Source organism: Mastigoproctus giganteus, chromosome 1 (assembly GCF_048544385.1).
Source record: "Mastigoproctus giganteus isolate SK-2022 chromosome 1, ASM4854438v1, whole genome shotgun sequence".
Lineage (NCBI taxonomy): Eukaryota > Metazoa > Arthropoda > Arachnida > Uropygi > Thelyphonidae > Mastigoproctus > Mastigoproctus giganteus.
Genome location: NC_143575.1, coordinates 44,457,327 through 44,471,520, shown reverse-complemented (window position 1 = coordinate 44,471,520; position 14,194 = coordinate 44,457,327). Strand labels below are relative to the sequence as shown.

Below are 14,194 nucleotides of genomic sequence, written 5' to 3'. Positions count from 1 at the left end.
GCCCCAGACCATCATGCCTCCTTCACCAAACTTCATTGCTAGGGCAATGCAGTCTAGCAAGTAGCTTTTTCAGTGCATCTGCCATACCTATGAATGACTGTCAACTCTAAGACCATGTAAAATGACTAATCATCCCAAAACAGCTTTACATTGGTCTGTGCTTCAAGAACAGCAGGCCTTACACCAAACTAGTCTACATCTGACACATCAGAGTGATTAGTGGCTTGTAGACGGATACACAACCATAGTAACCTGTATATTCAGCATCATGTGCACTGTGCTGACATGTGCCCCAATTGTCTCACTGAAAAACTTTGTGTGGGGGGGAGGCAACGTTGAGCTGCATTCCAAGCAGACAATTCTTTGCAGGGCTCTCATATCATGTTCCATCAGCTTCAGAGATTTCCAGGTTGTTTCTTGACCATTTCTGCATGACTCTGCTTCCATTTACAGATTTAATTACAAACTGCCAGCCTAGGGATCTTCGTTGCCATTGATATATCACGTACAGACCAATTGCTTATGTGATACCTTATTATCTTTTTGCACTGAAAGTCTTCTATCAGAGACTTCAGATATTAGGAGTGCAGAATTGGAATTTGGGGAGTACAATGTGTACAGAAAGGATAGACAGGATAGGATAGGAAGGGAGGAGGGATTATGCTGTTAATTAAGAAAAACATAAAATCAAAATAAATGCATCCAGTTGATATAGATATTTGTTATTTTTTGGTTTTTAGGAGCATTAGCAACTAAGGCCATATTGCTCCAGGGATATGCGGTAGTCATTCCCTGACCTTTCCGCATCCTCCGTACATGGTGGGCACGGGATCGAATCCCGGTCTAATCAAGAAGCATGTGCTATGCACTGCTGCTCCTGTCCACCTGGCTATGGAGGCAGCATTGATATAGATGGACAGTGCATTATTGAGTCAGTTTGGTGTGACATGATTGGATATTATGATGTGGTTACAAAGGAACTGGATGCAAAAAATAATTTTGATATCATATACTTGGATATCAGGAAACCATTTGACACTGTTGTGCATATAAGACTACTGTACAAATTGGAGTAGAATGGTATTAAGGGTAAGTTGCTACAATGGATAAAAGGATGGTTGAGTGGGAGAAGACAGAGGGTAGTAATCAATGGGCGCTGCTCTTCGTGGGCTAATGTTATTAGTGGAGTCCCACGACAACAGTGGACCCAACACCAAATCCCACAGGGTTCGGTGTTGGGTCAACTGTTGTTTTGCATATTTATCAATGATATTGATGAAGGTATATCAGGCTTAGTGTCGAAGTTTGCAGATGATACAATGGTTGGCAAGGTTGTTAATGACAGTAATGGCAGTGTGCTACTGCAACAGGATCTAGAAAATTTGGGAAGATGGGCTGAGAAGTGGCAACTGAAGTTTAATATTGACAAATGCAAAGTACTGCATATGGGTAGAAGTAACCCCAGAGGAGCTTACCAACTGAGTGGTACTACACTCAGGGTGGTAAAAAATTAAAAAGACCTGGGAGTAATTGTGCAATACAGACAGGCTGCAAGAGCAGGTTATGAGCTTTTGTCAATGATATACAGGAATTTTGCTAGCAGGGAAAAGGAGGTGATTGTCCCTCTGTATAAGGCAATGGTCAGGCCGTGCCTTGAGTACTGTGTACAGATCTGGAAGCCTCATTTTAGGAATGATGTAGATTTGCTTAAGCATGTACAAAGAAGGGCAACAAAATTGGTGAGGGGAATGATGGGATCCTCTTACCAAGAGAGAGGCTTAAGTTCTGAAAATTGCAGCGGCTGGAGACTAGGCACCTGCGAGGTGATCTGATTGAGGTGTATAAGGCCTTGAATGGGTTGAGAACGCTGAATTCTGATGGGATTCTTCCACTTGTTCAGATTACGAACCTAAAGGGGGCATGAATTCAAATTGAGGAAATACAGCTGTAGAATAGATGTGTGGAAATTTGTCTTTAGCCAGCAGGTGGTTAATTTCTGAAACAAACTTTCATCTGTCGTTGTGGAAGTTGATAGGTTAAATAAATTTAAGGATGAACTGGACAAACATTTAGAGGGAATGGTTGTGTGAATGTTTTTTTTTTTTTTTTTGGCTGATGCTACATAAGCTCATACGCTTTCTTTCTTGCATCACATGCCACTATTACTATTACTACTCCATAAATGATGGAACCTTGCATTCACAATGCAGTTGTACTATAAGACATGTGGTGCTTTGGTTGGAAGTGACTAGCTGTCAATGGAGGGATGGTCAGAGATTAATGGTAGGACAGTCATTGCATTATTTAATTAGAACTTTGTTGTAAAAGAGACTCAGTGATATTCATGATATCTTTAAAAGTTTAAAAAAATTGGTATGAATAAAATACATATAAAAAAATAGAGAATAATCATGGATTATTCGTTACTTACTGACTGTGCTGTGCATATCCATAAAATAAAATTAACAATAATAATAATAAAAAAAAATCATATCTATTTATCTATACAGAAGTACTGTATTTGTTCAACAGAAGCAATGATGATTGGTCAGTTTTATGATTTCATGTTTCGAAATGGTGCTTAAAATAATATGCTTTCAAGCTAACTACAATTTTTGTTAAATTTGAGATATTTCTCAATATATAATCTATATCCCGTCAACTCCAACCTTTAAAATCATAAAATTGAAGGTTATCCTCTGTAATTACATTAATCAGACCCATTTGCTTTGCCCAAATTTAAAAAATAGTTTTGTTATATATTTTTGTTAGACACTGAACACCTTAAACTGCTTACATTTTCTTTGCTAAAGTCACAACTTTTGGTTAGTATATTTTTGGCTAAGGTAAAGAAAGCCCACATGAGAAGCATGCAAAAGTTCGATGAAATTTACTGGTAAAAGTACTTTGCCATATAACAGCATTTGTATTGTTGCTCGCTCGGTAAACAGACAGTGGGTGTTATCGGTGTGGAGTAGAAGTTGAATCCCACGGGAGCTTGAAACCCTCCTGAAGTGGAGGAGGTAACCTGACCTTTTTTCTTTAGAATCACTAATTGAATCACGAATAGAGTCATATTGAAGTTCTGGCGTCGTAAAAAATGTTCGTAACGTAGTTTCACCGGTAAACTTTTTCAAAGTTTGCCATGCTTCTCATGTGGGCTTCCTTTGCCTTTGCTTTTTTTTCTTAATAAACAATTTATCCACTAGTCCACCAGTGATTCTAAAGAAAAAAGGTCAGGTTACCTCCTCCACTTTGGGAGGGTTTCAATCTCCAATGGGATTCAATTTCTACTCCTGACCGATAACACCCACTGTATGTTTACTGAGCGAGCTACAATACAAATGCCGTTATGGCAAAGTAATTTTACCGATAAATTTGATCAAACTTTTGCGTGCTTCTTGTGTGGGCTTTCTTTACCTTCGCCACATTTTCTGTTTTTAAAGCAACAAATAACAAAAAATAGTTAGCGGTTACTTTAACTACTAATTTTTGTGTAAAATTTTAATAAATCTTGTGATTTATTAAAATTTTACAATATACCTGTAGAGCAGTGATTCTTAACCTTTCTGATGATACTTTTCAGTTGAATTAATTTTTTGTGAATGAATCCAAAAGGAATAAAATGTAAACATTCTTAGCATGAATTTCAAAAGATATTGATCATGGAAACATGTCTATTATAAAAATAAATAAAACTGTATTGCTGTCTTTTTAAAATATAAAATTTAAAAGTTTAAAATATAAAATCAGATTACTGATTGATACATAGATTACCTGCTATGTGCTCATTGATCACAGTTTAAAACATTACCCTGTGATCAGATTTTAGAGTATTATGGCATTGGTATAAAACAACTTTGTCTTTCAGAATGTGCATGTGCATTTTACTATAGTATTAGCTTCTTTGTTTGTTTTTGTTTTTTAGTTAACCCTCTAGCAGGCATATCAAAAAAATTTCAAGATCAGGCACATGGTTTACTTTAGTATTTGGATTAGTAGTAGCAAAATGATGCAAGGAAGCAAGCTTACATATCATCAGTCATAAAAAATAAACCCATTTACTCATTTCATTTTCCCATCCCTTCTAATAAATCCAGTCCTTTAATTTTATTCAAACTACCCAATTCCTTAACATCAGATGGAAGTTTATTCCAGCAATCACTCTCTGACTGAAACCAAATTCCACATATCTGTTCTGCAACCATCCTTTTGCATTTATGTTTCCTTATGTGTAGTATCCAAGAAAGAGTAAAAATCCCATTTGGAATTCATTTTACAAAATTTGTCTTTCTTGATGAAAGTGCCCTTTTGTGTTGGTGACTAATCTTGTTATTCTTCTCTATACCCATTCCAACAGATCTACATTCTTCCTAAATTAGGCTTAAACCTATATGCAGTAGTCAATCATTGCTTTAGTATTAGTAATAGGTAATAGCAAATGATGCAAGAAAGCAAGCTTATAAAACATCAACTAAAAAAAAAAAAAAAAACACACCACACCCAACCATACTCTGCAAGAATTTATCTAGTTCTTCCTTGAATTTATTAAAACCTCGACTTCCAAAACAATGGATGAAAATTTGTTCCAACACTCAACCACCCATTGCCTGAAGGCAAATTTCCACACAATCTGTCCTGTAACCATCCTTTCTCAATTGAATTTATGCCCCCTCACATGTATAATCTCAGCAAGAGGAAGAATGCCATCAACATTTAGCTTACTCAATACATTCAGGCCCTTAAACATCTCAATCAAATCTCCTTGTAAGTGCCTAGTCTCTGCAATTTGAAGAACTGAAGCCTTTCTCGATGTGAGCACCCATTTCTTCCCTTCACCAATCTCTTTCTCTGCCCTTCTCTGCACCAATTCCAGCAGATCTACATGTTCCTAAATTGAGGCCTCCAGAGCTGTATACAGTACTCGAGATGCGGCCTAACCATGGCCTTGTACAAAGGGATAATCACCTCCTTATCCATGCTAGAAAGTTCTGTATATCATTGACAAAACCCCATGAGCTCTCCTGGTAGCCTGTTTGCACTGCTCAGAAAACCTCATATCTGCCTACACAATTGCCCCAATCATTTCATTTTCCACTACCTTTAGTATAGTACCGCCCAGTTGATATGTTAATTTGGGATTACTGCTATCCATGTGCAGCACTTTGCATTTCTCAATGTTGAACCTCAACTGCCATTTCTTATCAAAACTGCCTAATTTTTCTAGATCTTTTTGCATTAGTTCACCCCTGCCAACCTTTGTATCACCTGCAAACATAGACCTTAAGTCTGATATACCTTCATCAATATCATTAATAAATATTAATGATATTTATTAATTGATAACCATTCTGTCTTCTCCCACTCAATCATCCCTTTATCCATAGCAGTAACTTGCCCTTAATGTCACAATGCTCCAGTTTGTACAGCAGTCTTTTACAAGCAATTGCAAATTAACATATCAACTGTGCGTACTACACTAAGGTGATAGGTGATTATCCATTTATTTGATGGACAGTCACCTCCTTGTCACTGCTGGAAAGTTTTCATATTTCATTGACAGAACTGCATGAACTGACCGACCTAGCCCCCTAACTGCACTGCTCAGAAAACTTCATGTTGGGCTGTACAATTACCCCTAAACAAGAAAGAATTTGAAAATGTCACATTTTATAAATTTATTCTTTATTTTAACACTGTGTCAGACAATAACAACAAATAATATCTTTATTGACAGCAGTGGGGAATAAAATGAGAATTTTTTACAGCTATTCTTCTCTTTTTAAAAACTACTGATAAGATCAAAAGTGACTACCCTACTGTCGGATTATAAAAATTGGCATTAATCTAATTCTAGCAAATATTTTAATGTTTAAGTTTTTCTTGCTTTGATCAATTAACCTTCTAGACGGCATTCACAAAGCATGTCAGTTAGAAGGTTGATGATGCTTTCTTTAAATCTCATATTGCATCTTAAACTAAATAAATACTAACACATTTCTTACATATTTTGGTATTTTTATAACTCTTAATGATTTTTTATGTAAAAACCATTCCTTAAAACTAATTAAAATTATTTCTAAAGCATTTAGCTTGTTTTTATGTTATTCAGATTTTTTATTTTGTATTCTTCATTAAAATCCAGTTTTGTGACATTCTTAGGACTTTAAATACCTATTTCGCTTGTATATGGCTTTAAAACAGTACAGAGAAGCAGCAAAAACTGCAGTTGTAATTGCCAGGGAGGAGCAGAATGCAGGCAAGTTTAATTTAACTTATGACCTAAATATATTATTCAGAAAATTGCTTCATGATTAACAGCTAGTTCTTATCCTGTTTTCAATTTAGTTTCTGATTCTAAAGAATTAAATCATGTGCAGCAGTGAAGCTGAATACCATTTATTTAAAAAAAAAATGAAGTCAAAAGTGATCTAGTTTTATTGGGACACTATTTTCAGTGAAACAAATAACATTTTTTTGTAATAAAGAGAGGGGATCCTGAATCAGAGTGTGTTTGCCAGGAGCAACAATTAATGATGTTACTAACAGATTATCAGATTTTTAGGGAGGTAAAGAGAGAATTATTATTCATGTGGGGATTAACAATATTAAACGTACAAGGGGATATCAAAAAGTTCGTACCCTAACCTAGATAAAACATCAGTAGGAATATGCCGTTTTTAATATAAGTTGTCTACATATTCAATAACTAACATGTGAAATTTCATTCCCGTAGGTGATCGTACATCAGAGGTGGACCCCGGAATCTGAGGAAGGATGATATGGTTGACAAAGTGGAGTGTCGAGCAGTGATCAAATTCCTGCATTTTCAGAGCAAGAAAACTCAGGAAATTGATGAAGAAATGAAAGCTGTGTATGGGCAGAATTGTCCATCCTATGAAACTGTAAAAAAGTGGAAACGAGAGTTTTAGTGCAGTCGTACAAGTGTCTTTGACAAGCTAAGAGAAGGAAGGCCATCAACATCCACAGACAGTTGCAAAGGATGAGCAGCTGCTGTTGAGTGACAGACTTGTGACAATTCATATCATCGCAAATGTAGTGAGAATTAGTTATGGGTCTGCCACAGCATTTTATATGACCATCTGCACATGTCTAAGGTCTCCGCATGATGGGTTCCAAGATTGCTGACACATTTGCAGAAGCAATGTTGAATGCAATGTTCTCGCCAACTGTTGAATTTGTGCTACTGCAGCACCCACTATATTCTCCTGACCTAGAACCGTCAGGCTTCTTCTTTTTTCAAGAAATGAAGAAACCATTGCATAGATGCCGCTTTGATTCGTCTCAGTAAGTCATCAATGAAGTGGAATCGTGGTTTTAGGCAAAAAGTGTGGACTTCTACGACCAATTCATTAAGCAACTGATCCACAGATGGGAGAAATGTGTTACTATAGATGGAGAGTACACAGAAAAGGATTAAAGTTCCTATGAAGTTTCACCTTTCTAGGGCTATTATTTCTAGGTAAGGGTACGAACTTTTTGATACCCCCCATACACGACCTGACCATCTGTCTGATAAATACAATAAACCCCCGCTATTCGCGCGGGTTACATTCCTGAGAAATGCTGCAAATACCGAAAACGCGAATACTGAGTTATGGCTCCCATAGTAATAAAGAGGTTCCGTTCCAAAGTATGAAATATATAAGAAAAACTATTCTAAAATTTTGTCTATGTATGTATTATATGTACCTTCATAATATGATTATGTACATAGACAGTACATAGTGAAATGCAAGCATATGGCATTGAAATGAAAATAAGAAACAGTTTAATATTAAATGTAATATTTATTAGAAATTACAAACAAATCTTTCAAACCAGCTCCTTTGCTAAGTGGAGGAGAGATTGTTGAGGATAAACATAAAAAAGGCACTTGGGGTGGATGGGATCTATCCAGTTATAGTAAAGGAGGCAGCAAAGGAAGTAAGCAAGCCCCTAGCCATAATTATGAGAGCTTCTTTGGACTCAGGGGAGGTACCCATAGACTGGAGATGTGCAAATGTAACCCCAATTCACAAAGGAGGATCAAAGGCTGACACAAGTAATTATAGACCTGTTAGTTTAACTTCTGTTCCAGGTAAATTAATGGAGGCACTGGTTAAAGAAGCACTGCAGGATCATCTAGACAAGAATTCAGTTATAGCTCAGACGCAGCATGGTTTTGTTAAGGGCAGGTCTTGCCTGACCAATTTGATTGGATACTATGATGTAGTCACAAAAGAACTGGATGCAGGGAATAACTTTGATATTATATATTTGGATCTTAGAAAGGCTTTTGATACTGTTGCACATGGAAGACTGCTGCACAAATTGGAGCAGTGTGGCATTGGAGGCAAATTGCTGCTATGGATAAGGGGATGGTTGAGTGGCAGAAGACAGAGAGTGGTAATCAATGGACACTGCTCAACGTGGACTAATGTTATTAGTGGAGTTCCTCAGGGTTCAGTGTTGGGTCCGTTGTTGTTTTCGGTGTTTATGAATGATATTGATGATGGGACATTAAACTTGATAAGTTTAATGTCCAAGTTTGCAGATGATACAAAGGTTGGCAGGGTTGTTAAGGACACTACTGACGCTATGCTGCTGCAACAGGATCTGGAAAGGTTGAACAGATGGGCTGAGAGGTGGCAAATGAAGTTTAACATTGACAAATGTAAAGTACTACATATGGGAAACAGTAACCCCAGAGCAACGTATCAACTCTGCGGTACTACACTGACAGTGGTGGAGAATGAAAAGGACCTGGGGATAATTGTGCAGGCAGATATGAAGTTCTCTGAGCAGTGCAGACGAGCTGCAAGAGTAGCTCATGGTGTCTTGTCAATGATAAAGAGGAATTTTTCTAGCAGGGATAAGGAGGTGATTATTCCCTTGTATAAGGCAATGGTCAGACCGCACCTAGAGTACTGTATACAGGTCTGGAGGCCTCATTTCAGGAAGGATGTGGAGCTGCTGGAACGGGTACAGAGAAGGGCAACAAGATTAGTGAATGGAACAAAGGGTTGCTCTTACGAAGAAAGGCTTAAGTTTTGCAAATTACAGAGTCTGGAGACTAGGCACCAGAGAGGTGATCTGATAGAGGTGTATAAGGCTTTGAATGGTTTGAGCATGCTCAATGCCAATGGGATTCTTCATCTTGCTCAGAATAATCAGCTCAGAGGGCATAAATTCAAATTGAGGAAGGACGGATGTCGGATAGATGTGCGGAAATTTGCCTTTGGCCAGTGGGTGGTTGGTTGGTGGAACCGACTTCCATCACTTGTTGTTGAAGTTGATAGCCTAAAGAAATTTAAAGCTCAACTGGACAGGTATTTCGAACGAACGGAGGGGTGAAATGGGAGTGGTGTGTGTTTTTTTTTTTTTTTTTTGGCTGATGCTGAATAAGCTTGCTTTCTTGCATCATATGCCTCTACTAATGCTAATGCTAAAAAACGTATCCCGCCAGTGCTATCACCAGTTTCGCTAAAGTGTTGATAAAGGAGTTTTGCGTTTTCACGAATGATGAGTGAACTTAATGGAATTTTATTTTGAGTTCGGTCTTCTATCCACAGATTCAAAGCTTTTTCCATTTTTTGTAATTTAACATCACGAGTTATAGAGCAAATTTTTGAAGCAATTAGCGCGTTTTCACAGACACTGCGGCAGATTTTTTCTTCCGATTTTTTGATTGATCGTACCGTTTACTCATTGATTTCATAATGTTTTGCCACTGAGGAGACACTTTCACCATTAGAAATTTTGTCTAATAACTCAATTTTATTCACTAATGTCATCACCTTCTTTGATCTTTTCACATTTCCCTTGTTATTCGTAGCCATATTTTTGTACAGGTTAGAAAGAACTTGTCCACAATAAAGTCACTTTCTTCCGTTAACACACTCGAAAAATCTGTTTTACACTGCAAAACGGTATATTTATCACTTTTATAAGCATATCAATTTATAAATTGATAAATTTATTCAATTATAAGCATATAAATTAAAAGCAAACAACGAAACCTTCCATGACAAGCGCATAACACATACGAACAAGGATTAGCGAGAAACATCCACGCTCACATTTTTGTCACCCCACCCACCCACCCACTGAGCGCTGTTTTGGCCAGGAAAGATAATTTTAGCCACGTCCATGTTTTTTTATGGCGGAAAATGTTCACGGCGCTTTAAAATTCACATTTTTTTAGGTTTCATTTTATATTAAATCACCGACCGCGAATAGCGGAGGTTTACTGTATAGGACTATGCTGAAAATATGCCACGAATTAGGTCAAGAATGTGTCTGTCTACAGTTCTGCCCATACACAATAGAAGGAATTATATGCTGAAAGCCTTGTGGATTAACTCAAGACTTGAGGGAATCTGCAAGGCTCTAGGGGTAAAATTTTTATCAGCGTGGCCCGCATTTGTAGGTAGAAGGAATCTGTTTTGTAGAGATGGTATTCATTTGAACAAAAGCAGTGCAAGATTTTTTCCGATATCATTGAGGATACCCTAAGGGTTCAGGAAAACTGCTAGTTAGGGGGAGAAGTATAATTTAGATCCGCATTTATCTGATGACATGAGCCAAAGTAATGCTTGTACTCACTTCATAAATTCTGTTGCCACAAACAGCTGATGCTGATAAGATGTTCTAAGGGTAGCATGTTTCAAATGAGGGAGAAGATAAAGTTTGGGATTCAAACCTAAATAACTTCAAGGGGTGTGTCAGGGTAGTAAACTATAGGAGATTACTTAGTCTCAACTCTGGCTACAGTAATGTGAGAAGCATTATCAGTAAAATGGCTGAATTTGAACTCCTGCTTAGGGCAACTAATGCTGTTATAATAGGGCTAACAGAAACATGTGCCACCTGGAAACTGGTGATGACAAGTTCCACTATGGTATGTATAATGTATTTAGGGAAGATAGAAGGGGTGGGGGGTCATGCTTGTTATCAACAGCAGCATGAGTGCAAAAATAGCTTTTGCAAAGTCTGAAGTTATGTCTGACAGCATAGAATCTGTGTGGTGTAAGTTAATTGGAAGCAAAGGAACAGTGAGTCTGAGTAATCTACAGACCAGAAAATCATGAAGAATATGACAAGAGTCTTTACATGCAGATGGAATGGGCAAGCAAACGTGAGTGTTTTATTATGACTTAGTTTAATCTGCCCCAGGTTGATTGGAATAAATGGGAGGGAATGTCACCATGGGGAAATTTTTTTTTAAATGAATTAGATGATTATTATTTGTACCAGCATATTAAAGAAAGTATTAAGGATGAGAATATTATTGACCTCATCATTACTAACAAATCAGATGATATCACAGGTCTTAAAGTACAGGAACCATTGTCAGGAAGTGATCATGCAATCATCATTTGGAAGATGAAAAAAAAGTTGCAGTAGTTAATGGTAAAGGCACTGGTTTCAACTTCAGAAGAGGGGACTTTGGCAGGGCAGTTTAAGGCATTATATGGCATCTGTGAATTTGGTGGATTACCAAGGGATAGTAAATAAATTTGAATTATGGAATACTTTTAAAGAAAAAAATCACAGAAGTTGTGAATGCATACATACCTTTTTAGAAAATATTACAGGAGGAGGATGCCAAAACAGATGACTGCGGAGCTGGATAGTCGGATAGAGCAGAAAAAGATAGCATGGGACAGTTACAGAGATGAAAAGTATTGAAGCCTACAACAGGTACAAGTTGATTTGTAATAGTACCACAAATAAGGTCAGGGAGACCAGGACTGCGTGTGAGAAAGCATTGGCTAAGAGAGCAAAGAAGGGGACAAGGAATTTTTCATGTATGTGAATATAACAAAGAAGAAAGCTAATCAGATCGAACCCTTGTGCACTGGGTGTGGGAAAGTCTTAGAAAACCCAGTTGATGCTGCAGATGAATTGACTAGGTACTTTGCATCAGTCTTTAATGACAAAAGACCCTTCAAGCTGAGAGGAGGGTATGGGAGTGAGGCTGAGCCATATGAAATTAATGATGCCTTAATTTCATATGATTATTTATTAGAAAAACTTTTGAGCATAAAGGCAAGTAAGGCTCCCAGAGTTCATAGAATATACCTTGTGTTTTGAGGGAAATCGCAAGGGAGTGTAATAAACCATTGAGGTTAATTATGAGGGCATCTTTGAACTAGGGGTGATTCCTTTGGATTGGAGAAGTGCCAATGTCTCGAATACATAAAGTGCCAATACATAAAATGTGGTTCTAAGAGTGAAGTTTATAACTACAGACCGGTTAACCTGATTTCAGTGGTAGGAAAAATCTTTGAGGCAATGATTAATAGTAATAATATTCACCATATAGTGCAAAAAAGCCACAGGCTTTTGCTGCACTGGCAAAAAAAAAAAAAAAGCAGATAAGAAAATACAAATTATATGCTTCCCTCCTCACACAACTATTCAGTTGACCTTTGAATTTATTCAAATTGTCAGCCTCAACTACCTGTGATGGCAACTTCTTCCAGCAACCAACAATTTGCTAAAAGAAACCTTCCCACAATCTAATCTGAACCTCAACCCCTGTAATTTGAATTTATGACCCCTAGTTTTGGAATTCTTTATAACAGTGAGAATTCCACCTTCATTCATTTTACTAATCCCTCTCAGAGCCTTATAAACCTCAGTCATGTCACCTCTAAAAGAAACCTTCCCACAATCTAATCTGAACCTCAACCCCTGTAATTTGAATTTATGACCCCTAGTTTTGGAATTCTTTATAACAGTGAGAATTCCACCTTCATTCGTTTTACTAATCCCTCTCAGAGCCTTATAAACCTCAGTCATGTCACCTCTGAGGTGCCTGATTGCTAAGTTCTGTAGTCCACATAATTGGAATCTTTCCTCATACTGTCCTCCTCCTGCCAATCTCACCATTCAAGTTGCCCACTTTTGGACCCTTTCAAGCTCAATGTCTTTTTTTCAGAAGGTCTCCATACTCGAACACAGTAGTCCAAATGTGGTCTTACAATTGTCTTGTACAGTGGGATTATGGGCCTGCCTATCTCTACAGGATAATGTTCGGTAAATTATCGATAGGACACCATGGGCTTTCCTGGCTGCCTGTTTACACTGTTCAGAAAACTTCATATCTACCTATATTGTAACTCCCAGATCCCTTTCCTCCTTCACTGTTTTTAATTCCATCCTGCAACATGTATAATTTATTTTTGGGTTGCTATTCCCCAAGTGTAAGACCTTTACTGGCATTAAAACATAGCTGCCACTTCTCTGACCATCTTTGAAGTCTGTTGAAGTCATCTGCAAGAGCACTCATTGGCATTGATCATTAATGACTAAGCCAATCTTTACATCATCTGCAAATTTTGATATCACATCCTCTGTCCCTTCATTGATTTAATTTATGAAAATGAGAAACAACAATGGTCCAGGACAGCCTACTGGAGCCTACTGGATAGCTATCTGTGTGTGTGAATGGTTGGATATAATTTGCATTTTCCTATCTACTTGAATACTTTTCTTATCTACTTTTTTTTTTTCTGCCAGTGCAGCAAAAGCATATGGCTTCCTTGCATTATATGGTGAATACTATTACTATTACTAAACCCAGTTTGATTTCATTAGAATGAGTTCTGCAAACTCCATCTGTTGCACTCTAGAACATTAATGTGTAGTTAATTGCAAAATAGTTTATTTCATAATAAAGGAGATTTAATACTCAGCTCTCCTGTGAGTAAAGACAGGATAATATATTAAATTATATACAGGATCTTTGAATTAAAAGGTACTAATGCCTTCTTGCTTTCTTTTAGGTTTGGAAGATTTCCTCTCTTTACCTGTTTTGTTGTATTTGTGCTGGAATGTTTGAATTTGATATTAAAATTTGACTTAGCATTTAAATTTTTCAATTTCTGAATTAAAATTTGTTGCTTGATCTAAAGTTTTTTTCTCAGTGAGAAAGTTGTTCCCTGTCCTCGATTTAGTGTAAAAACATAATCAGTGAATGAAATTTAAATAAAATTAAATTTATTTTAATAAAAAAGAAAAAGATTTTTGCTCTTTAGTAATTAGCATATTTAGCTTTCTAGAGCAGCTAAATATAAGTATGGTTATATATCTGTTATGCCTGCCAAAAAATAAAAAAATGTGTGTTAAGCCTTTTTCTTATTTCACAATAAGCTTATTTCTTGTTTTTTTTTATTTCACAATA

General features: G+C 36.9%; 1 protein-coding gene across 1 annotated transcript in view; it reads left to right on the top strand.

Moving 5' to 3' along the window:
• Oseg6 (intraflagellar transport protein Oseg6) overlaps positions 1-14,194 on the top strand; it is a 690,115-nt gene that overhangs the window by 573,665 nt on the left and 102,256 nt on the right. The window contains exon 30 of the mRNA XM_090372456.1: positions 6,163-6,259. Coding sequence (XP_090228582.1) covers positions 6,163-6,259 — 97 coding nt within the window. The remainder of the gene's footprint in view (positions 1-6,162; positions 6,260-14,194) is intronic.